The 24,858-nt window shown below is 47.8% G+C and overlaps 1 protein-coding gene across 1 annotated transcript in view; it reads left to right on the forward strand.

Moving 5' to 3' along the window:
• The window catches only part of CCDC87 (coiled-coil domain containing 87), a 141,836-nt gene that overhangs the window by 96,954 nt on the left and 20,024 nt on the right, over positions 1 to 24,858 (forward strand). The window contains exons 16-18 of the mRNA XM_063927847.1: positions 6,867 to 6,982; positions 17,882 to 17,925; positions 21,021 to 21,155. Coding sequence (XP_063783917.1) covers positions 6,867 to 6,982; positions 17,882 to 17,925; positions 21,021 to 21,155 — 295 coding nt within the window. The remainder of the gene's footprint in view (positions 1 to 6,866; positions 6,983 to 17,881; positions 17,926 to 21,020; positions 21,156 to 24,858) is intronic.

Genomic DNA, 24,858 nt, shown 5'->3' on the forward strand with positions numbered 1-24,858 from the left:
GTTAATACCTAATGGAAATAATGGAGCGGTTGCCGGCTGCAGGTAATCACAGCCCGACGTGTCATGCAGCATGCCGCATCGCTGCAAAGATAAGCGTGACTACATCTATATAATTGTAATATAACGCTGAGTTGCTTGTTGAATTGACTTTGCATGAGAAAGCTATTGCTATAGAGACCAGCAAATCTTACAAGTGGTGGGAGTTACCATAAGGGTCTTTTTATTAGAATAGGAAAAGTGAAAGAGTTTTGTGAGTTTATAAATCTGCTATCTGGGTTTAGCGTGTGTATATTGCTTCAGACTGGCTAGAAAAAGGAGTAGGTTGCTGCTTCAGGATAGTGTCCCTGGCATCTCTGTACTGCTCAGCTGCTTGGATATATATTTTATAGATTGCAGCAATGGGTGATTTTTATCACTGTGATGATAAGCAACAATATAAATCAGCTTTATTGGCTCATATTAGTAATTAGTCTCTTAGGACAGTTACTAGATTTGTTTCCATAAAGGTCAATTAGGGTTACTAAATTAGTGTCAATAATGGAATTTGCTGTCAGGTGAAGGTCTAAGCCATAGGCGTATGGGTGCACACCCCCAACCCAGAGTATACCTGCCTGGCACCAGCAATTGGGCCCCGGCTCCGCCACGGTGCCATCTTCTTGGTAACATAAGAGAATGGAAAATCATATAATCAGTTTATCCAGATAAGACAATATTAATCTATACTGCCACCTAGTGGTAATAGGAATTTATTCCTTTCTTTTTAATTGTTCTACATATGATATGTCAATAAATTGTTTTCAATTTTATACATGAAGCAAACCATCTTTGTATCAATATGTTAGCCAGCGCTGGTATATATTCCTTTTTACTATTCAGATTTTATTTGAGGATCTGACCTTCCTCATACCTGCTGCTGTTGGTTGCGCACTTACATATTTTTCTATTTGCTAATTGTTATTGGTTGGTGCTGGCAGGCAGCCGGGATCATAGCCTGCTGAAAAACACAGCACCAACAGCTCGCTTCTATAGCTTATACGGTGCACCGCACGCTAGTCACAGCACCGCATGGCAAAGAAGAGCGTTTAAGTCAGTATCCGGCATAGGAGAGATCCCAGGTACTGGAGCTCACCCGCACAGCATAGGAGCCAGCTGCGGGCAGACAGGTAGGTCAGAAAACACTGCCCCGGGAGCCGTCTGCTGTCTCACTGGAGCAGCACAGCACTGCAAGAAAAAAAACAAAAAACCCTGCTTCTCTTTAACCCCTCAGCGCCCCCTCAAATCCTGCACTCTCTTTTTTTCTTTTTTTCACTTTTTCATATTATTATTATTATTATTATTATCCTTTATTTATATGGCGCCACAAGGGTTCCGCAGCGCCCAATTACAGAGTACATATGCACATAATCAAAACAGGAAAACAGTGACTTACAGTTGAAGACAATATAGGACAAGTACAGGGCAACTAAGCATAACTACACCAGTAAACATAGAGATAAGTTCCAGGTGGCCAAAAAACTGCGGGATCTGGGCAGTTGAGGATTATTAAAGTAAGAAAAGTATAGGCACATGAGGGAAGAGGGCCCTACTCGTGAGAGCTTACATTCTAAGGGGAGGGGTAGACAGACAGGGGTGACACAGATGGGGTACATAGAGAGCATGGAACAGAGGGTTAGGTTGAGATTTGGCTAGGTTTGGTAAAGAAATGGGTCTTAAGAGCCGTTTGAAGTTTTGTAGAGAGGTGGAGAGTCTGAGGGGGAGAGGTAAAGAATTCCAGAGAAAGGGAGCAGCACGTGAAAAATCTTGGTGAAAGGAGTGGGAGGAAGTAATCAGAAGACAGGAGAGTCGGCGTGCATTAGCAGAGCGAAGAGGACGGGTGGGAGAGTAAAGGGAGATAAGGTCAGAGATGTAGATGGGAGAGGAGTGGGTGAGAGCTTTGTAAGTGAGTGTGAGAAGTTTGAATTGGATTCTGAAAGGGAAGCCAGTGGAGGGCCTGTAGGAGAGGGGAGGTAGACGTAGTGCGTTTGGTGAGGAAGATGAGCCGGGCAGCAGCATTGAGGATAGATTGGAGTGGAGAGAGGTAATTGTCAGGGAGGCCAGTTAGGAGGAGATTACAGTAGTCCAGTCTGGAAATAATCAGTGAGTGAATAATGATCTTAGTGGCATCCTAAGTGAGAAAAGGTCTGATTCTAGAAATGTTTTTGAGATGAAAATGACAGGTTTGTGAGAGGTGCTGAATGTGTGGTTTGAAGGAGAGGGAGGAGTCAAGGATTACGCCAAGACAGCGTACTTGGGGGCTAGGGGAGATAGTCGTGCCATCAATGGATAATGAGATTGTGGGAGGTGAGGCTGTGCGGGAGGGTGGGAAGATGATCAGCTCAGTCTTAGACATGTTGAGTTTAAGAAAGCGCTGAGACATCCAGGGAGAGATAGCAGAAAGACAGTTTGAGGTACGAGTGAGGAGAGCCGTGGAGAGATCAGGGGAGGAGAGGTAGATTTGAGTGTCATCAGCATAGAGGTGGTATTGGAAGTTAAAAGAGCTAATGAGTTCACCTAAAGAGGACGTATAGAGAGAGAAAAGGAGAGGACCAAGAACAGAGCCTTGGGGGACACCAACAGTTAGTGGAAGTGGGGGGGAGGTAGCATCATGAGAGGAGACAGAGAAGGAACGATCAGAGAGGTAGGAGGACAGCCAGGAGAGGGCAGTATCACGCAGACCAAGAGAGTGAGGGATTTGCCGAAGGAGAGGGTGGTCCACAGTGTCAAAAGCAGCAGAGAGGTCAAGAAGAATAAGCAGAGAGTAGTGGCCCTTAGATTTGGCTGCATGGAGGTCATTGCAGACTTTTGTGAGGGCAGTTTCAGTGGAGTGGAAACCAGACTGGAATGGGTCAAACAGTGAGTGAGAGGAAAGAAAGGCAGTGAGGCGATTATAGACAATACGCTCAAGAAGTTTGGAGGCAAAGGGGAGGAGAGAGATGGGTCGATAGTTGGAGAGAGTGTTAGGATCAAGGGTAGGTTTTTTAAGAATAGGGGAGACAAGAGCATGCTTGAAGGCAGAGGGGACAGTGCCTGATGAAACGGAGAGATTGAGAATGTGGGCAAGATGGGAACAGGCAGAAGGAGAGAGGTAGCGGAGGAGGTGGGAGGGGATAGGGTCGAGCGGGGAGGTTGTGGGGGGGGGGAAGGAACGGATGAGGGCCATGACTTCCTCGCCAGATACATGGGAGAAAGATGTCAGAGTTGGTAAGAGGGAAGGGGAGGGGGTGGCAAGGGATGGGTGGTGGCTGGTTGCTGGTCTGGTGGGATGTGATATCCTGACGTATGGAGTCAATCTTGGATGTGAAACAAGTGGCAAAGTCAAGAGCAGCCAATGAGGAAGGGAGAGGAGGTGGTGGTGGGCAGAGGAGGGAGTTAACAGTGGCAAAGAGGCGCCGGGGGTTGAAAGACTGGGTAGAAATGAGGATTTTGAAGTATGATTGTTTAGCAAGGGAAAGGGCAGTACTGAAGGATGAGAGCATGAATTTGAAATGGAGGAAGTCTGCTTTAGAGCGTGATTTCCTCCACTGTCGCTCGGCAGTACGTGAGCATTTTTGTAGATATCTGGTGCATTTGGTGTGCCAGGGTTGAGGTGTTGATCTGCGAGGGTGAATAGTGGTTGGCGGAGCAACAGAGTCAAGGGCAGAAGTAAGTGATGCATTGTATAGGGATGAGGCTTGTTCAGGGCATGTGAGAGAGAGAAGAGGAGAGAGAAGGGAGTCAAACAGGGAGGATAGGGATGAGGTGTTAATAGCCTCAATGTTACGCTTCGTGATGGTAGACTTAGGAGGGAGAGATGGGGAAGCAGAGATAGATAAGTTGAAAGAGAGCAAGTGGTGGTCAGAGAGGGGAAAAGGGGAATTGGAGAAATCAGAAATATCACAGCGGTGAGTGAAAACCAGATCCAGTGAGCTCCCGTTCACATGGGAGGGTGAGGTGGTCCACTGGGAGAGACCAAGTGAAGAGGTGAGGTTAAGGAGTTTAGAGGCAGGTGATTTTGTGGGGTTATCGATAGGGATGTTGAAATCACCTAGAATAATGGAGGGAATGTCAGAAGAGAGGAAGTGAGGTAGCCAGGAAGCAAAGTTGTCGAGGAATTTGGAGGAAATGCCAGGTGGACGGTAAATTACAGCAACTCGAAGATTAGTAGGTTGGTAGAGGCGTATTGCATGGACCTCAGATGTAGAGAATGTAAGAGAAGGTTCTGGAGGTATAAGTTGGTATGTGTAGCTTGAGGGTAAAAGGATCCCAACACCACCCCCATGGCGACCCCCGGGTCGGGGTGTGTGTGAGAATGTGAGGCCCCCAGCAGAGAGAGCAGCAGGAGAAGTGGTGTCATGAGGAGTAATCCAGGTTTCTGTAATGGCCAGGAGGTGCAGGGAGTTGGAAATGAAAAGGTCATGAGTGGGGGCCAGTTTGTTGCAAATAGATCTGGCATTCCAGAGTGCACATGATAGGGGGTATGAGTTTGTGGGAGAGATGTGAATGAGATTATCAGGATTGCTGTAGCGTTGAGGTAGGAGTAATTTGGAAGGAAAGGATAAAGAGGGTGTGATGATGGTGCTGGGGCCTTGGCTAGGAAGGGAGACTGCATGAGTGAGACAGGGAGGGAGTGCAGTTTGATACTGGTGGAGGAGAGGTGAGGAGACAGGCAGAGTAGGGAGAGAGCAGGGTTGAGTGGTGGGGTATAAATGGTGTGAAGGGGCAGAAGTGAATTGCAATGGGGAAACAGAAGAGGGGTAGGGAGGCAGAGAGAGGAGAGGATGAGATGTAGGAGACTGGTAGAGAGGGATAGAGGTGGTAACGGGACAGAATAAAGGATTAGAAAGACAATGAGTAATGGGGGTTGCCAGCCTGGCCATAGTGTGGATGGGGTGAAAACTGGTAGTAAAATGAGAATAGTAGGAGGAGTGGTGGCTGTATGAGAGAGCAGTGAAATTTGCAGAAAGAAATACGATTTGCAAGTATTTAAAATGATGTTAATATCCACAGATTACCAGTAAATCAAATATTTGTTGATGTTAGATGGAAAATTACACAGTGTTGGCAAACCACAAGTCAGTGTTACTTCATCAAATATGCTTCTCAATAAAACATTTGTTTTCCAGGTATTTGCAGGGTCAGAGTAAAAGTTGTATTGCAGGTGTTTTTGCAGAAAGTGAATGTATAGTTTCCTGGGTAAGTGAGGTTTGGAGAATAATAGGTGTGTACAACATTTGTAGCTGCAGTCCAAGTATTGGTGGATTGTGATGATTTATTTGCTTTTGTTTGGAGTTTCCATGCAGTTTCCGTCCAGTTAAAGTCCCAGACGAAATCCTTAAAAATTGTCTCCCTTTGAAATCTTTCTCCCAAAAATGATACAGCTACGCTAATTCAGCTAAACTACTCACTAATATAAAGCCCAAACATGTGTATGTAAGCACATTGATTGATTGGACCCTCCCCTAGCCCATCACCCATTTGGAGCAATAAAACTTAAACAAACAAATGGTGTGTAGGGATGAAACCATTACACATTCCCCAAATAACTACAAATAAAACTTGAATAAATCTGCTAATAATATTTAATACACTAGAAATACCTATGGCTAGGCATTCATGATATTCCTATATGATAATTAGCAGACTCAGTACAGCTTGCTTTACCATCCACGTGGACTACGATTGGGAATAGTAACATGTGCCGAGCGCAGTGGTAGCGGACCACAGCACCTTGTCCGAAGCATGGCAAGGGGACGTACTACACTAATGGGGCTTTTTTTGTAGCAGAAAAGAGACAAAACACCCCACAAAAAAACAAAATGTTGTCAATGTTTTTTTGCATCAACCATTTCCATGTCAACCTTTTTACCCTGTCGACCTTTTCCTACTGTCGACTATTCCACATCGACCTTTTGACTCTGTTGACCTAATGCATGTCGACCATTATTGGTCAACTTATTGACTGTAGTCCTTTTTAGTGTAGATCTAATGATCCACAACCATCCTATAGCTAGAGTGATATTACTTCTACCCGTCTTATAAGATGAGAACACCTTATCAGCTGCAGCTAAAAGGTTTGAGATGTTAGAATGCAGGCTGTGAGTGCACAGAACATTTGTATTTTGGGGGTCATTCTAACCCATTCGCTCACTGCTTTTTATCGCAGCCGAGCGAACGGGTACCAACTGCGCATGCGCTGGCGCCGTAGTGTGCTGGCGCATGCCAGACAGCCGGAGGCCGTAGCGGGGCTGCGATCGCCTCTGCCTGATTGACAGGCAGAGGCGGGAGGGGGCGGAACGGCGGCATCTGGCCACCGTTTCGTGGGCGCGGTCCGGCCAATGCAGGTGTGGCCGGACTGTCGGGGAGTGGCCCGCAGCGGCTGCGTGACGTCATACGCAGCCGCTGCGGGCCGGGGAGCGACGAGTAACCGCTGCGCTGGTCGGGAGCTACTCTGGCAGTGCAATGGCATCGCCGCTGTGCGATGCCTTTGCACTTCTGCGGGGGAAGGGGCCAGCACTGAGATGCGGGGCGGACTAGTGCTGGGCGTTCCCCCGCATGTCAGTGTGAATGATCGTAGCTGTGCTAAATTTAGCACGGCTACGATCATCTCGGAATGAGGGCCTTTGTTTTAAATAAAATTCTCCGTAGAACAATTGAAAGCTTTTAGATTGCAAAGTCCTGTTTTCTGTTCTGTATTTTGCTCTGCCAAATTAATTTGCAGATTCAGTGTGTGGTGGTGGTGGTGGTGGGTGGGGGGGGTTTGGGGGGGGTCATCACAGGACTGAGTTTACTTTATATTAATTTGATTGTGTGCATGCTCTAATTGCGAGATCTCAAATTCATTTATACAGGCAAAGGGACAAAAAGATTGCAGAACTCAGAGCCGAGAAGCAACGCTATTTGCCTGGCTTATGGAACAGTAACAGTATCATGCTTGGGGGTCTAGGATCTGATCCACCCATCCAGGGTAATCACCTTTGTCATTTAGGAATCTGTATGTGCTATGATATAATCATATAGACCACTCTAGATGTATTTCTCTGTCCTCCATCTGGGGGACGCTGCGCCGTTACTTGTGGGTTAGAGGTGTGTGGTAGTGGAGTTTGGCACAGAACTATCAAAAGCTGACTCCTCCCCCCTCTAACCCCTCCCATCTCCTTCCTGCTCAGCCATGTTCAGTTTTTAGTTTTGTGCCTGTGGAGTACAGACACAGTTTTTATTTCTCTTTAGATTTTATTTTTATTTTTATTTCTTTTGACAAGTACCTAGTCCCTGTTTACAGGTGACAGGTATAACAGTGGAAGGGGTTAGTATCCCATTCCAGACTGCTGCATGGAGGCCACTATACCTTGGTCACTGGGGCCTTCAGGGAAGAAAGCAGAATCAGGTACTGGACAGCCACAATCTGTCACTGACAGTATTGGGCTGTCCCTACTTCCTATTGCCTGGGGTTTTTATCCTTTATATGTGCAGCATGCGCCCACCGCTCCCCCCCCCCCCGGAGCGCGCGACCATCCACAGACAGCCGGATGGCTGAACTGAGATGGAATGTGGTGGGGGCGGACTGTGTTTAGGTCCGGGAGGGTGTTATTCACTCCCTGGGACCGTTGCTGTGCTACCGTGACAACCGCTCTGTGTAGCGGCGTACGGGAGCCGAACTTCCGGTTTCGCCGGAGAGAGAGAAGTTACGTCAGGCGGGCAGGGCCGTCTTCCCGCCCAGCTCTGCCCGCGCGCGCGCTGCTGTTCACGGCGCCATCTTCTCTGCCTGCAGACGGGGGGACGCTGTGCTACGGAGGGGGATCACACTTACACAAAAACCGCAAGTATAAGAGGGGGGGGATCACACAAAACTTGGGGGGACAAGACATAGTACATCAGGGTACAGGATGACCAGTGTTATGAGCCACGGCTGTGGCTCATTCCTGTTTTGCATTTTTGTTATGTATTTTATGTTATACTTCTGTTTAGGCCACTGTCTCAGCGGGGTTCCCGGAGGCCACTGTCCCAGCGGGGTTCCCGGAGGCCACTGTCCCAGCGGGGTTCCCGGAGGCCACTGTCCCAGCGGGGTTCCCGGAGGCCACTGCCCCAGCGGGGTTCCCGGAGGCCACTGTCCCAGCGGGGTCCCCGGAGGCCACTGCCCCAGCGGGGTCCCCGGAGGCCACTGCCCCAGCGGGGTCCCCGGAGGCCACTGCCCCAGCGGGGTCCCCGGAAGTCACTGCCCCGGGTGGGGTTCAGAAAGTCACTGCCCCGGGTGGGGTTCAGAAAGTCACTGCCCCGGGTGGGGTTCAGAAAGTCACTGCCCCGGGTGGGGTTCAGAAAGTCTCAGCCCCGGGTGGGGTTCAGAGAGTCTCAGCCTCGAGTAAGGTCAATAGTGACCAGGTCCTAGCAAAGCACTCCAGTCAGTCAGATGAGAAGGAAACAGATCCTGACTCTGATATCTCAACATCCATAACCTTTGATGGGGACTTCGCCCAATTTCTGGCGCTTTTCAAACACTATTACACTATTATGTTGTCTAGACCATTTCTGGGCATCACTTCAGAAAACCTTGGGCTCTATCTGATTTATTCTTTTAGAGGAGAGCCTTCTGAGTGGGCAACCAGCCTAATGAAAGCTGAAAATCCCATTCTTCAGGATCCCCTAGCATTCTGTGATGCAATTGTTAAAAGATACGGTTCCAAAGAAATTGGTTCAGGTTCCTCTAAGTCACCCGTCTTGTCTGCTGAGAGTCCACCAAATACTGTAAACTCTGCACAAGAGTCCCAGCCCGATGTTTTGACCGCAGGATGTGCTTTTTTGACTTCTTCTTCTTCTAATAATAGTACTTTACCAGAAAGTTCAGCTCCCAAGGGTAAGAAACCTGTCTCTGATTTGAACGCAGCCTTGCTGGGTGGTACCATCAGTTCAGACAATGTTTGGGGAATTACCTTGGTCAGACCTAAAGAGCTTTGTAAAAAGAAGAAGAAGAAAAAGAAATAATTTTTTGACTCTTGCCTTGATTTAAAAAAAAAAAAAAAATTAGAGATTTTTTTTTTTCTCCTTGTCTTGTGTCCTGTGGCCACCGTTAGGGGGAGGGCACTGTTACAAGTTGTTGCTACAACTTGTTTTTTTTTTGTTTTCTTGTCTGTTAGACCAGTGTGTCAGGTTTTTTTTTTTGTATCCCTTGTTCTGGATAGTCTGAATTTTGGGGTCTTTTGACCCCTCCTCAAGGGGGGGGTAATGTTATGAGCCACGGCTGTGGCTCATTCCTGTTTTGCATTTTTGTTATGTATTTTATGTTATACTTCTGTTTATGTTCCCCGTGGGTGTCATGGGGTGCTCGGAGCTCACCCTTAAGGAGGGGATACTGTTATGAACCACAGGTAGTGGTTCATTTCTATTTTATGTTTATTTAGTTGTCTTGCATGCCAGGATTTCCCATTGCTCTGTTTTAGATTACTCTTGTCTGCTGCCGCTGGTGAGTCTGTGCAATTGCAGCTTGTTCCCATGTGTTCAGCCTCATCTGGCTGCTAATTGCATCTTGTCAACTTGGAGTCCTGCAATAGGCCAGCTGCACTGGATTATTAATTAGGCCTCTCTGTTATATGCTGGCTGATTGCAGTTCGCAGATGCTGGTGATATTTCTGGGTTTTCAGTCTGCTTGAGTTCTGAGCTTGGTTCCTGCTAGTTCCTGACCTTCCTGAATGCTGAATCTGTTTGCTGAAAGTGTTTCCAGTCCTGCTGTATCCGGTCGTTCCTGTTCTCAGTTGTCCTGTACTCGGAAGTCGTCACCTGTTCCTGGAGTCCTGACTGAGCACCTTTGAACATCCAGTGGTGTTCGTGAGTCACGGCGTAGCCGTGTGTTGCGGCTTGGGCCGCTTAATTATTTATCTTTTATTATTTGTGTTCCGGAGCTTTTGCGGAGGATTCCGCTCCCACAGATCCACTCTGGTATCCAGCGGTGCTGGGTAGGAGTACGGACTAGTGGATTTTGGTTGTCCTTTTCCCTGGCGGGTTACCGCACATACCTCAGGTTTAGTCAGTTAGCTTGTAGCCCCTGGCCTGGTTGTTTAGTCAGAGGGCCCCTTGTTATCACCCTGTCTCGGATTTCCCTTTGTCTCCCATTAAGACCTGAGGGGGCATCGGAGTTGGGCAGACATAATCCGCCCTTCAAACGCGGCTGCCATGGGCTCAAGCAACCATAGTCTCGCAGGGGATTTCTGACCACACGGGCGAGACAACGGAGTTAGGGCGCCAGGGGCTATTCCCTTTCCATTCCCCTTTCCCAGCATTACGTCCTGGTGCTCTGGACTCGCTTCATAACATCTCCCTTGTTCTGAGCACCAGGAACCTAACACCAGTAAGCCAGAGAAACCTGCAAAGGGAAAAACAACCTCAGTGGTTTATTTTTCATGTTCACAATGTGGCACAAAGCTGGCTAAGGGGAGTGCTGACGCAGGGACCCTCTGTACATCATGCTCTGGTGCACCAGCGGCAGATCAGCAGGGCAGATCCACAGATCAGTCGATGCCCCCTTGGGTCAAGGCCATGGTGGATGCAATTTCAGATTTGCGTCAGTCAAGGTCGGAAACAGCTTTGGCCCAGACTCAGGTGGAACCGCTGTGGGCCCAGAATATGGGAAAGTGTCTCACTGATTTGACTCAGTCTGTAAATAAATTTGTAAATTATGCCAGTAGTTCGGCGGCTTCTAAGCGAACGCAGCCGTTGCCCGCTATTACGTTTCCGGGAGAGGAGTTGGATACTCTGACATCTCCATTGGAAGAAGGGGAGGTAGATCCTGAATGGGACGAAAATTCGGCTTGGGAAGATGAGGAATTATCTACTAGTTCAGGTGTTAGGCTACTAATCGAAGCCATTCGTCAGACCCTTAATATTCAGGATGAGGCAGTAGCCGAGACTTCTTCCCCTTTCTTCAAACGACAGAAGAGACAGGTTACTGCCTTCCCTTCTTACTCGCACTTTGCGGATATTTTAAAAGAACCCTGGCTAAAACCGGATTCTCGTTTCCAGGCTCCTAAAAAGTTAAAATTTCTATATCCTTTTACGGAGGAGGATACAAAATTTTGGGAGACTGCCCCAAAGGTAGACGCTCCTATTTCGCATTTAGCAAAAGCTACGGTTATTCCGTCAGTACAGTCTGTGACTTTAAAAGACTCTACCGATAGGAAGATAGAAGCATTACTAAAATCTATGTTTTCCTTATCAGGTGTCTCTCTCCGTCCAGTTCTGGCAAGTGCCTGGGTGCTTAAAGCCGTAGATGAGTGGCTTGCACAGGTTGTATCTGGGATGCAGTCGGACAATCCGTCGGAGGCCATTCAATTAGCAGAACAGATTTCAGAGGCTCTTACTTACGTGGGTGAGGCCTTATTGGATTCGGTGGCGCTACAGTCCCGTGTTCCTGCCTTAACAGTATCCGCAAGACGGTCTCTTTGGCTTAGGGTTTGGAATGCTGATTCGGACTCAAAGCAGACCTTGACGGCAGTTCCTTTTGAAGGCGAGTTTCTCTTTGGATCAGAGTTAAAGAAGATTATTTCAGATACTATGGGAGGAAAGAGCCCTTTCCTTCCGTCTGCTCCTAACAAACCAAAACCTACAAGATTTCGGTCCTTTCGTACGCAAGGCAGAGGTAACTTCCAGTCCTTTCGGCCCTTCTCCAGATTTCCACGGAGGGGATCATTCAGAGGTAGAGGAGCTCAGGCTAATCGCAGACCGGCCAGTAAGCCTGCCGACAAGCCTGAGGCATGACGCTTCGAGCCCTCTGGAGGGATCAATACAGGTTGGGGCTCGTTTACTTCACTTCAGGGAAGTGTGGCTCCTATCGAAACCAGATCGGTGGGTAATGGGGGTCATTTCCAGAGGATATATGTTGGACTTCGAAGAGACAGTCCCAACCCGACTATTTGTCACACCTCTCCCAGACGACCCCTCCAGACGTCAAGCTCTCCTTCAGGCAACAGCAACATTATTACAAAATGGAGTAATCCTTCCGGTCCCAGCTCCTCAGAGAGGTCGGGGCTTTTACTCGGGTCTTTTTCTCGTGGACAAGCCGGACGGTTCGTTTCGACCCATTCTAAATCTAAAAGCTCTCAATCCGTACCTCTCATCCCAAAAATTCAGGATGGAATCCATTCGCTCCATTATCGCAGCCATGGAGCCAGGGGAATATTTGGCTTCAATAGACATAAAGGACGCATACCTACATGTTCCAATTTGGATAGGACATCAATCCCTTCTGAGATTTGCAGTAGGTCCGTGGCATTTTCAGTTTCGGGCCCTTCCCTTTGGTCTCTCTACGGCTCCCCGGGTTTTTACGAAGGTCCTGGGTCATGTCGTCGCAGTTCTCCGTTGCAAAGGGGTCAACATCACCCCATACTTGGACGACCTGTTGATCAAGGCCCCGTCACCGGAGATTCTCACTCAGAACCTGCGTCTAACGACAGAGACTCTACAGTCGTTCGGGTGGATAATCAATTTTCCAAAGTCGTCTTTACTCCCGTCACAGAAAATGTTTTTTCTGGGTCTTCTATTCGACACCAACAGCCAGAGGGTGTTTCTTCCTACAGACAAGATTCAGGACTTACAAGCCAGAATCAGAACCCTGTTAAAATTGCCGGCAGTGTCAGTCCTCAGATGCATGCAGGTACTGGGCAAGATGGTGTCCTCATTCGAGGCAGTTCCATACGCCAGATTTCATGCCCGACCTCTTCAAGCTCAGATTCTCCACTGTTGGACTCGGACGGATTCACGTCTCGAACTGCAGTTGATACGCTTGTCGATAAGGACTCGTCAGTCGCTCTACTGGTGGCTTCACAGTCACAATTTGAGGAAGGGTGCGCCGTTCACGGTCTGGTCTTGGATGATGGTAACCACGGACGCAAGCCTCAGCGGTTGGGGAGCAGTGTTCCAGACTCATCATTTACAGGGGCGCTGGAGCACTCAAGAGTCAAAACTACAGATCAACATTCTGGAATTGAGAGCGATCCGGTATGCTCTCATTCGGATTCAGACCATGGTGCAAGGCCATCCAGTTCGGGTGCAATCCGACAATGCCACGGCAGTGGCTTACATCAACAAACAGGGAGGAACTCGCAGCTGGTCCGCAATGAGAGAGGTTGCTCAGATTCTCACGTGGGCGGAGCGTTGGATTCCCGTGATTTCAGCAATTCACATTCCGGGAGTCGAAAACTGGGAGGCAGATTTTTTGAGTCGTCACACGATTCATCCGGGAGAATGGGAACTTCACCAGGAAGTGTTTCTTTCTCTAGTGGATCGCTGGGGAATGCCAGACATAGACCTGATGGCGTCACGCCTCAACAAAAAACTTCCTCTTTACGGATCAAGAACTCAGGATCCTCAAGCATTTCTGATCGATGCACTAACAGCTCCGTGGCAATTTCAGCTGGGTTACGTGTTCCCGCCAATTCCATTGCTTCCACGTCTACTCCAACGCATTCGGCGAGAAGGCCTTGCAGTAATTCTGGTGGCTCCAGATTGGCCGCGCCGACAGTGGTACACTCTTCTAAGCAGCATGGTCGTCGGAGATCCCTTTCGCCTCCCTCTGCGACCAGATCTTCTTCTTCAAGGACCTTGTCGCCACCCAGATTTAAATCGGCTGGCTTTGACGGCTTGGTTCTTGAATCCAACATTTTGAAGGCAAAGGGTCTTTCTCGTGCGGTTGTTCAGACGATGATTCGGGCTAGAAAACCGGTGACATCTGGCATTTACCATAGAGTATGGCGTATTTACATTGCTTGGTGCGAGAAAAGGGACTTGACTCCGCATTTGTTTAGACTTCCTCGCCTGCTCTCCTTTCTCCAGGAGGGTCTTGACAAGGGTTTAAAACTTTCTTCCCTGAAGGGTCAGGTTTCGGCCTTGTCGGTTCTTTTTCAAAAGAAATTAGCAATCATCCCAGAGGTTCAAACATTCCTGCAGGGAGTACTTCGAATTCAACCACCTTTTGTTCCTCCGATTCCTCCCTGGGATTTAAACTTGGTACTTACGGCCCTTCAAAACTCTCCATTTGAACCTTTAGAATCTGTGGAACTACGTTATCTAACACAAAAAGTTTTTTTTTTTTTGGCTATTGCCTCAGCTAGACGAGTGTCTGAGTTGGCGGCTCTTTCTTGCAGACCGCCCTTGTTAGTGTTTCATGAAAATCGGGTGGTTCTGCGGACAAAGCCTTCATTTCTTCCAAAGGTTGTTTCAGCATTCCATTTAAATCAGGACATCGTTCTTCCAGCTTTTAATCCGTCATCTTCTCAGGGGGAAGATTCCCATTTGGCTCTCTTGGATGTTGTTCGGGCCTTACGTATTTATTTGTCTCGCACTGAGTCTTTCCGTCGTATGGATTCCTTGTTGGTATTGATTGATGCTCCCAAACGAGGTTGGCCTGCCTCTAAGAACACTGTGGCCCGTTGGGTAACTTCGGCCATCAGACAGGCTTACGTGTCCTCAAACGTTTCGGTTCCTGACTCAATTAGGGCTCATTCGACTAGAGCAGTTGGAGCGTCTTGGGCTGTTCGCGGTGGTGCATCTGTTGAGCAACTATGCAGGGCGGCGACCTGGTCGTCAGTCCATACGTTCACAAAGTTTTACCGGTTTCATACGTTTGGTTTGGAATCTGCCTCTGTTGGGCGTCGTATTTTACAGACGGCTCTGCCGTCAACGTCTCCCTCCTCTCATTAGCTTGCTTTGGGAAGTCCCACAAGTAACGGCGCAGCATCCCCCAGATGGAGGACAGAGAAATTGGGATTTTTGTTTACTTACCGTAAAATCTCTTTCTCTGAGTCCATCTGGGGGACGCTGCGATCCCTCCCATAGTTTGTCTGGTTTAATTGGTTAATTTTTTATTCTGGTCTATCTCCTTTGGCTTGGCTAAACGTTAACTGAACATGGCTAAGCAGGAAGGAGATGGGAGGGGTTAGAGGGGGGAGGAGTCAGCTTTTGATAGTTCTGTGCCAAACTCCACTACCACACACCTCTAACCCACAAGTAACGGCGCAGCGTCCCCCAGATGGACTCAGAGAAAGAGATTTTACGGTAAGTAAACAAAAATCCCAATTTTTACGGTTGATCAATGACTCTGTCTAACATTAAGAGCTGTATTTACTAAAGGTCGAATTTGCTAGATTCAAATAGATTAAATATCGATGAAAATTGATTGACAATTTATATAAAAAAATTGCTGTTAGCAAATGTGTTTTTCAGTGCCTGGAACCCAACATCGATTGAGATCGATTTTAATCGATATAAAATCACTCAAGACTGACCTTTAGTAAATATACCCCTATAAGAGCTTACACCGTCAGCATTTATATACAGTAAGAATTCTCAGCAACAATATACTTATTATACTTGTATATTGTACTTGTTTTATCATAAATTGCATCAACCACTTGTTTTCCTGTCACAAGTGTCATTTACCTTTTTAAAAATTGACTCCCCAAATTAAAGTTCCTGTCTACTCTCCAGTTATGCATTTACCAATATGTAGCCCATGGCCAGGGGCGGATCCAGAAGAAAATGATAGGGGGGGCACCATGGAAGGGGCAAGTACATTTACGTGCGGCTTCGGTGCATGTGAGGTGGCGCTTCTTATACAATGCCCACAGTTGTAGCACTCATTATGCAATGTCCACTGTACTGGTAGTGCCCCTTATATAGACCCCATAGTAGTGGTGCCCCTTTTGCAATGCCCGTATTGCCCCCAGTAGTAATGTTGCCTGTAGTAATGCCCCCAGTCATTATGCCCCCAGTGGTAATTCCCCTACAGTTATGACCCCAGTAGTTGACCCCCCCCCCCTTTAGTTTAGCCTCCCAGTGGTAATGCCCCCCTGTAGTTTGCCCCATTATAGTTTAGCCCCTGCAGTTATGCCCCCTTGTAGCTTAGCCTTCAGTAGTAATGCCCCCAGTAGTTTGGCCCCTGTAGTTATCCCCCAGTAGTTTGGCCCCTGTAGTTAAGCCCCCAGTACTTTGGCCCCCCTGTAGTTTAGTCCCCAAGTAGTAATGCCCCTGTAGTTAAGCCGCCAGTAGTAATGCCCCTGTAGTTACGCCGCCAGTAGTTAGCACCTTTGTAGTTGGCCCCCAGTAATAGTCCCCCAGTAGTTTGCCCCCAGTAGATGCCCCCCAGTAATAATGGCCCCCAGCAGTTTGCCCCCAGTAGATGCCCCCCAGTAATAATGTCCTCCATTAGTTTGCCCCCAGTAGTAATGCCCCCTAGGAGTTTGCCCCCAATAGATGACCCCCCAGTAGTAATGCCCCCAGTAGATGCCCCCCAGTAATAATGCCCCCAGTAGATGGCCCCCAGTAAAAATGTCCCCCAGTAGCTGCCCCCAATAGATGACCCCCCAGTAGTAATGCCCCCAGTAGATTCCCCCCAGTAATAATGCCCCCAGTAGCTGCCCCCAATAGATGACCCCCCAGTAATAATGCCCCCTACGAGTTTGCCCCAATAGATGACCCCCCTGTAGTAATGCCCCCAGTAGATGCCCCCCAGTTATAATGCCTCCTCCCAGTAGTAATGCCCCTTGTTGATGCCCCCCCAGTAGTAATGTCCCCCGTAGTTTGCCCCCAGTAGATTCCCTCGCTGCAGTAAGGAAGAAAAAAACATACTTACCGAGCCCTGTTCCCGCTTCCAGGCCGCTGCAGTCCTCCTCCTCCCTGGGCGTCCGCTCCTCAGTCAGCACTATGAGAGAGACGTCATGACTGACGTCTCTCCCATAGCGCACGGCGCACAGTGACAGCGCCGGAAACCGGAGCTCAGTACTGAGCTCCTGCCTCCGGCTGCCGCTGTGCAGGGAGACGGGCGCCCGCTGGTAACACAATCTCAGCGGGCGCCCGTCATCTCCCTGTGCGGCGCCGGTGGGGGGGGGGGGGGGACAGAAGGCCACAAATTACTCGGGCCCGTGCCCCCCCCTGGATCCGCCACTGCCCATGGCAGTGTACTATATATTATGTGCAGCACAACAAATAAATCTTCCATGTTCCTCAGCACTTTAACTTGCTGATTGTATCACGTTCTGTGCTCTGAGATCACTGAATTCAGCATAGTGGATGTGTCTCAGAGGTTAATGTTGGCGACAAGTGCAGATGCTGAATGACAGAATGTCTTGGTAGCTTGGGAACACATAGAGGTGGCACTACTGAATGTGATCTCACACAAACATGTCCAGAACCCAGTGGGTCTACACAGTACTGATGGAAGATGATGGCACACACAGGATTATAGTAGCTATGTCCTATCCACCTGCTAATGATCTGATCAGTTAGTAATCAGCATTGTAGTCATTATTGGCCTGGTAACTGACCGGTATGGCATATATAATATTGTATGTCAAAGCTTTAGGCTTGGGTCATCTTGGTGTATTTGGGGTCCTATGTACAAAGAATCACAGAAGTGACACCATTTTTTTCAATCTATGTACTAAATGTAACTCACAGGAACATCGATAGCAATAACTGCTGTTGCTGCGAGTTACATCTCGGGGGTAGCGATGGCCACTGACCATAGAAGATTTGCAGCCATCGATAGTCTCTTGCCAATGTCCAGTATTTTTGTCATTGATGGTGATGCACAGATTCCACATCAGTGATGGCGGCACCCAATGTTGAGAAAACATAGGTGGCAGTGGCGGCAGTCCAATAGCCAAGATCTGCGCATTTGCACCAGATTTATCATAAAATGATGCAGTTTTTGCATCATTTTAGGATTTATCTGCTTGATAAATAGGCCGCATAGCCCTTAATAGGCAAGTTTGTATTATTTTTATTTTTAAGATGTCACACACTAATGGGTTTAAAAAAGTATATGCTGAGATCCTGATATTTATTTAAATACATAGAATGCTTTCTTATCTTTTTTTTTCAGATGTTGAATTCGAAAAAAAGGAATCAATCAACATCCTATCAGAGGTAATATATATATTAACAGTCAGTGCGCATTTATGGGAGGTAACGGTGGTGTGTCGACCATTTTCATGTCAACCTTTTGCCCATGTCGACATTTTGACCCTGTCCACCTTTTTCATGTCAACCTTTTGACCCTGTCGACCTTTTGTATTATCTACCTTTTTCATGTCGACCTTTTGATCGTGTCGACCTAATGTCTGTCTAACATATGGGGGTATATTTACTAAGCTCCCGATTTTGACCGAGTTGGTGTTTTTTCTTCAAAGTGTCATCTTGGCAGTGTCATCTCGGCAGTGATGAGGGCATTCGTATTTTTTTTTGAAGGCAAAGAAAAAATACGAATGAATACACCATCTGTCAAACACGCCTGTTATTTTATACAACTCGGTAATTTACTAAAAATTCATATTCACAATCACTGCCGGCAATAACCAAACACTGCCGTGAAAAAATACAAATCGTAAAAAAAAGCAGTTTTCAAATAGACCTGCTTTTTTTAACCATATTCTGATAGGCATGCACGGATCAGTGAGATCTGTGCATAATTATCAGTGGGAAGGTGTGTGAAATGGTTAAAAATCCTAAAAATATTTTGCGTGGGGTCCCCCCTCCTAAGCATAACCAGCCTCGGGCTCTTTGAGCCAGTCCTGGTTGTAAAAATATGGGGGGGGAAATTACTGTGGTTCCCCGATATTTAAACAACCAGCACCGGGCTCTGCGCCTGGTTCTGGTGCAAAAAATACGGGGGACAAAAAACGTAGGGATCCCCCGTATTTTTAACGCCAGCACCGGGCTCCACTAGTCAGATAGATAATGCCACAGCCGGGGGACACTTTTATATTGGTCCCTGCGGCCCTGGCATTAAATCCCCAACTAGTCACCCCTAGCCTGGGTACCCTGGAGGAGTGGGGAACCCTTAAATCAAGGGGTCCCCCCCTCCAGCTACTCAAGGACCAGGAGTGAAGCCCAAGGCTGTCCCCCACATCCAAGGGCGGTGGATGGGAGGCTGATAGCCTTTTGTGTAAAAAAAAAGAATATTGTTTTTTGTAGCAGTACTACAAGTCCCAGCAAGCCTCCCCCGCAAGCCGGTACTTGGGTACAAGTTCCAGCATGCGGGGGGGGGGGGGGAAACGGGCCCGCTGGTACCTGTAGTTCTACTACAAAAAAATACCCAAATAAAAACAAAACACACACACCGTGAAAGTAAAATTTTATTAAACATACATGCACACTTACATACATACATACTTACCTATGTTGACACAAAGCACTCGGCCTTCTTGTCCAGTAGAATCCAGGGGTACCTGTAAATAAAATTATACTTACAAAGAATCTGGGGTAGATCGGTCCTCTTCTTAAAAGTTATAATCCAGGGATTTGGTAAAATAAAAAAAACGAATACCCGATCCACACACTGAAAGGGGATCCATGTTTACACATGGATCCCCTTTTCCCAACTGGCGGGACCCCCCGTGACTGCTGTCAAAGAGGGTCCCTTCAGCCAATCAGGGAGCGCCACATCATGGCACTCTCCTGATTGGCTGTGCGCTGCTACACTGTCAGTCAGGTGGCGCACTGTAGATACAATGTAGCGCAGAGGCACTACATTATATCCAATGGTGGGAACTTTGCGGTCTGCGGTAGACCGCGAGGTTAAGTGGGGTTACTCTTGTGCTTGGCCCCACTTAACCTCGCGGTCTACCGCTGACCGCAAAGTTCCCACCATTGGATATAATGTAGCGCCTCTGCGCTACATTGTATCTACAGTGCGCCGCCTGACTGACAGTGCAGCAGCGCACAGCCAATCAGGCACCCCTGGATTCTACTGGAGAAGAGGACCGAGTACTTCGTATCAACATAGGTAAGTATGTAAGTGTGCATGTATGTTTAATAAAATTTTACTTTCACGGTGTGTGTGTTTTGTTTTTATTTGGGTATTTTATTTGTAGTAGAACTACAGGTACCAGCGGGCCCGTTTCCCCCCCTGCATGCTGATACTTGTGGTTCTCCAAGTACCAGCTTGCGGGGGAGGCTTGCTGGGACTTGTAGTTTTGCTACAAAAAACAATATTCTTTTTTTACACAAAAGGCTATCAGCCTCCCATCCACCGCCCTTCAATGGGTGGGACAGCCTCGGGCTTCACCCCTGGTCCTTGGGTGGCTGGAGGGGGTACCCCTTGATTTAAGGGGTCCCCACTCCTCCAGGGTACCTTGGCCAGGGGTGACTAGTTGGGGATTTAATGCCAGGGTCGCAGGGACCAATATAAAAGTGTCCCCCGGCTGTGGCATTATCTATCTGACTAATGGAGCCCGGTGCTGGTGTTAAAAATACGGGGGACCCTACCTTTTTTTATGTCCCCCGTATTTTTTGCACCAGGACCAGGCGCAGAGCCCGGTGCTGGTTGTTTAAATATGGGGGAACCACAGTCATTTTTTCCCCTGTATTTTTACAACCAGTACCGGCTCAAAGAGCCCGAGGCTGGTTATGCTTAGGAGAGGGGACGCCACGCAATTTTTTTTAATTTTTTTTAACACTTTCATCACTTCTCATAATGTACACAATGAAGCCCTGCACGGATCTCACAGATTCGGCCGGGATTCATTGTGTTAAGTCCGGCAGTGTTTTACTAATCACTCCCGTAAAACACTGCCGACTTTACGAATGACATCGGCAGCGGAAAAACGAAAATGCAAAATACGACAGTTTAGTAAATGAGTCGTAAAAAAAAAAAAAAAGTTGCAAATTCACACATTCGATGTCATTCGTGTTTAATCTCCCTCCAAATCCCGTCAATTACGAATCTTAGTAAATATACCCACTTGTGTCTATCTATTGACTGTCTAGCTAGACACTGTCTATCGATCATCCGGATACAGGGTGGAGGGTGGTTAGCGTTAGATTTGGGCTGTTGACCTGTTGACCAAATGCATGTCGACAATATATTGTCGGCTATTGACTGTCAATCTTTTAAGCCACAACCACTTGTTTCAGTTGCTCGTAGTGGTCAGTTGGGCAACATGTATCCAAATGCAGACTGTCACTTGTATGCTATTGTAAGCATTTTTGTAGTGTATGTACCTTTTCATTCATCTGTATAGGCAGAGACATCAACCTATGAGGTTCTGCAGAAAAAGATAAATTCCATATGGAGTGCACTTAATGTTCCAGAAGGCCAGCGGCTGGATATGGCAATTAAATATAGCTCCAATGACTACCGTGACAGGCTGCCAGAGGTGAGATGACAAGTTGTACAAGTGAGAACAATGTATACACAAATCTTACACTACTACACCATTTAAAGCAAAGATGTTTTTTATCAAGAGCTTACAGATAAGGATAATAACAAAAAAAATATTAATGTTATTTCTTTACTACCAATATGTCTCAAATGGACAATTTAAATGAGCAAATCCTGCTGTGTTTGACTGCGCACATATCCACTTGTTCTAGTAGGCCCAACATTGCTAAATTACTGTGCGCCTCTATGGTGTGCAAGAACCGCCTAGCAATGTTGCTGGTCATGAAGTCCCTTTCCAGGACAGCCCACTGTGGCCAAACCACTTACTAAATCACCTCCACATTGTTTTACATTTGCAAACTTAAAAAAACATGATACGTAATTATTAACAGAGTGCCTAATTCAGTTTTGTATGTAAACCCGATGGTGTGAGGTCTGCGCATGTGCAGAACGGGTGATGTTGCTCGCAGCCCTCCGTCAGCCGCAGTATGATTTATAGGCAGCCGGTGAAGGTACAGTGTGCATACAACTCTGATGGTGGGAGATCTGGGCATGTGCAGATCACTGTGTTGAGAAGCCTTAAGCTGGGTACACACTTGTCCAATCCCTGGGAGATCTGACTCACGACCCACAGGTTTGCCCGACATTGGACAAGTGTGTACACTCCGCCAACCGACTCACACACCTGGACCTGATCGCCTGTCGGGTCTTTTGGTTTTTAAACCTGCTTAAAAACCAGGAGACCTGACCTCCGTCCAGGCGACCCACAGTGTAGTGTGTAGGCTGCGGAGAACGGAGCAGGCGATCAATCTTCTGTCCCAGCACCCCAGAACACTATCAGCTTGGCAGCAGTGTGGAAACCAGAGGGATCCCAGCACCATCTGCCGCTGCTGCAGGACACTGTGCTGGTGGCGGGAATTGGTGTAGAGTAAGGCGGAGGGCATGGTGAAAATGGTGGGAGGTGGCGTAGGCATGGCAACAGGTTTTACCTTTACAGCAGAGTTAGGCAGCCGGCATGGCTTCCCATTTCAAAAATGTCGCTGTAAAGCTATTTTCTGCAGCAGGGTACACTGTGTTCCACAGGGAATACATCGGAGTATAGCGTTGGATCTAGATCCAGGCATCAACAGGTTAAAGCTTTAGCTGTCCCAGGATGCATTGGGGCCTAGAGGGCACTGTGAGCTCAGTTTCGAGTTGGTGCCCTGCAGAGCAGGCTAGTCAACAGGGGGGCTGCGCTGGGCAGCCCTGAAAAAACCTTTCTAAGAAGACTTCAAGGGCCGCAGCACTTACATGTCAGAGTGACATTCTGTACTGCGGCTTCATCACCTCCCAAGCGGCGTTGCATACTCCCGCGGCTCAGTTCCTGGGTACTTGCGGTGGAGACTCTCCGTCTCCAGGCAGATGCACGCGCTCTCATGGTTCGCATGGCTGCTACGGGGAGGAGGTAAGAGGGTCCCCCAGGCGGGACCCGCTACTAAATCACGTTCCATTGGAAGTCTAGGGAGACGGACTGCGACGCTGGCATGGACACTGCTAAGCATAGGGACTATATCTGCCAGGGCATAGGAGTACAGGTCGGGTGTACTAACACCCAGTTTAATAAGACTCCGTAGTACCAGGCGGTGAGGACCAGCATAGAGAAGCCGGCGCTTGACCTGTAGCCCCTCCTCCGGCCCAGGGCGCCATCATTTTCCTGCCCTGGAGCTGCTTTCCATTCTCCCTCACTCCCTGACTGAGACGCTGGGTGCCATCTTAGGTATAGTTGCGGCTGGTCTCCAGGACTGCAGGGCAAGGTCTCCCTTGTAAAGCCGCCTGTATACAGCGCTGTAATTTTACAAACACTTAAGTATTCTATGTGTCTATTTACAGACAGTGTTAGTTAAGAACAAGTGTATCTGTTACAGAATATATTGTACGAGTATTCTGATATATACCTCCGGTCTAGGACCGCGCTGTGTTTTATTTTTATATATATATATATATATATATACACTGCTCAAAAAAATAAAGGATACACTAAGATAACACATCATAGATCTGAATGAATGAAATATTCTTATTAAATACTTTGTTCTTTACATAGTTGAATGTGCTGACAACAAAATCACACAAAAATTATCAATGGAAATCAAATTTATTAACCCATGGAGGTCTGGATTTGGAGTCACCCTCAAAATTAAAGTGGAAAAACACAGTACAGGCTGATCCAACTTTGATGTAATGTCCTTAAAACAAGTCAAAATGAGGCTCAGTAGTGTGTGTGGCCTGCACGTGCCTGTATGACCTCCCTACAACGCCTGGGCATGCTCCTGATGAGGTGGCGGATGGTCTCCTGAGGGATCTCCTCCCAGACCTGGACTAAAGCATCCGCCAACTCCTGGACAGTCTGTGGTGCAACGTGGCGTTGGTGGATGGAGTGAGACATGATGTCCCAAATGTGCTCAATTGGTTTCAGGTCTGGGGAACGGGCAGGCCAGTCCATAGCATCAATGCCTTCATCTTGCAGTTACTGCTGACACACTCCAGCCACATGAGGTCTAGCATTGTCTTGCGTTAGGAGGAACCCAGGGCCAACCGCACCAGCATATGGTCTCACAAGGGGTCTGAGGATCTCATCTCGGTACCTAATGGCAGTCAGGCTACCTCTGGCGAGCACATGGAGGGCTGTGCTGCCCCCCAAAGAAATGCAACCCCACACCATTACTGACCCACTGCCAAACCGGTCATGCTGGAGGATGTTGCAGGCAGCAGAACGTTCTCCTTGGCGTCTCCAGACTCTGTCACGTCTGTCACATGAGCGCAGTGAGAACCTGCTTTCATCTGTGAAGAGCACAGGGCGCCAGTGGCGAATTTGCCAATCTTGGTGTTCTCTGGCAAACGCCAAACATCCTGCACGGTGTTGGGCTGTAAGCACAACCCCCACCTGTGGACGTCGGGCCCTCATACCACCCTCCTGGAGACTGTTTCTGATTGTTTGAGTAGACACATGCACATTTGTGGCTTGCTGGAGGTCATTTTGCAGGGCTCTGGCAGTGCTCCTCCTGTGCCTCCTTGCACAAAGGCGGTGGTAGCGGTCCTGCTGCTGGGGTGTTGCCCTTCTACGGCCTCCTCCACGTCTCCTGATGTACTGGCCTGTCTCCTGGTAGCGCCTCCATGCTCTGGACACTACGCTGACAGACACAGCAAACCTTCTTGCCACAGCTCGCATTGATGTGCCATCCTGGATGAGCTGCACTACCTGAGCCACTTGTGTGGGTTGTAGACTCCGTCTCATGCTACCACTAGAGTGAAAGCACCGCCAGCTTTCAAAAGTGACGAAAACATCAGCCAGAAAACATAGGAGCTGAGAAGTGGTCTGTGGTCACCACCTGCAGAATAACTCCTTGATTGGGGGTGTCTTGCTAATTGCCTATAATTTCCACCTGTTGTCTATTCCATTTACACAACAGCATGTGAAATTGATTGTCAATCAGTGTTGCTTCCTAAGTGGACAGTCTGAATTCACAGAAGTGTGATTGACTTGGAGTTACATTGTGTTGTTTAAGTGTTCCCTTTATTTTTTTGAGCAGTGTATATATATATATATATATATATATATAATTATATAGTATTGTATACTAGTTCAGTGCAGTTTTATTGTCATACCAATAATTATCTGCATTGTCACTGTGACTGTGTGTGCCTGTATCTGCTGTGTG

Source organism: Pseudophryne corroboree, chromosome 6 (assembly GCF_028390025.1).
Source record: "Pseudophryne corroboree isolate aPseCor3 chromosome 6, aPseCor3.hap2, whole genome shotgun sequence".
Classification (NCBI taxonomy): domain Eukaryota; kingdom Metazoa; phylum Chordata; class Amphibia; order Anura; family Myobatrachidae; genus Pseudophryne; species Pseudophryne corroboree.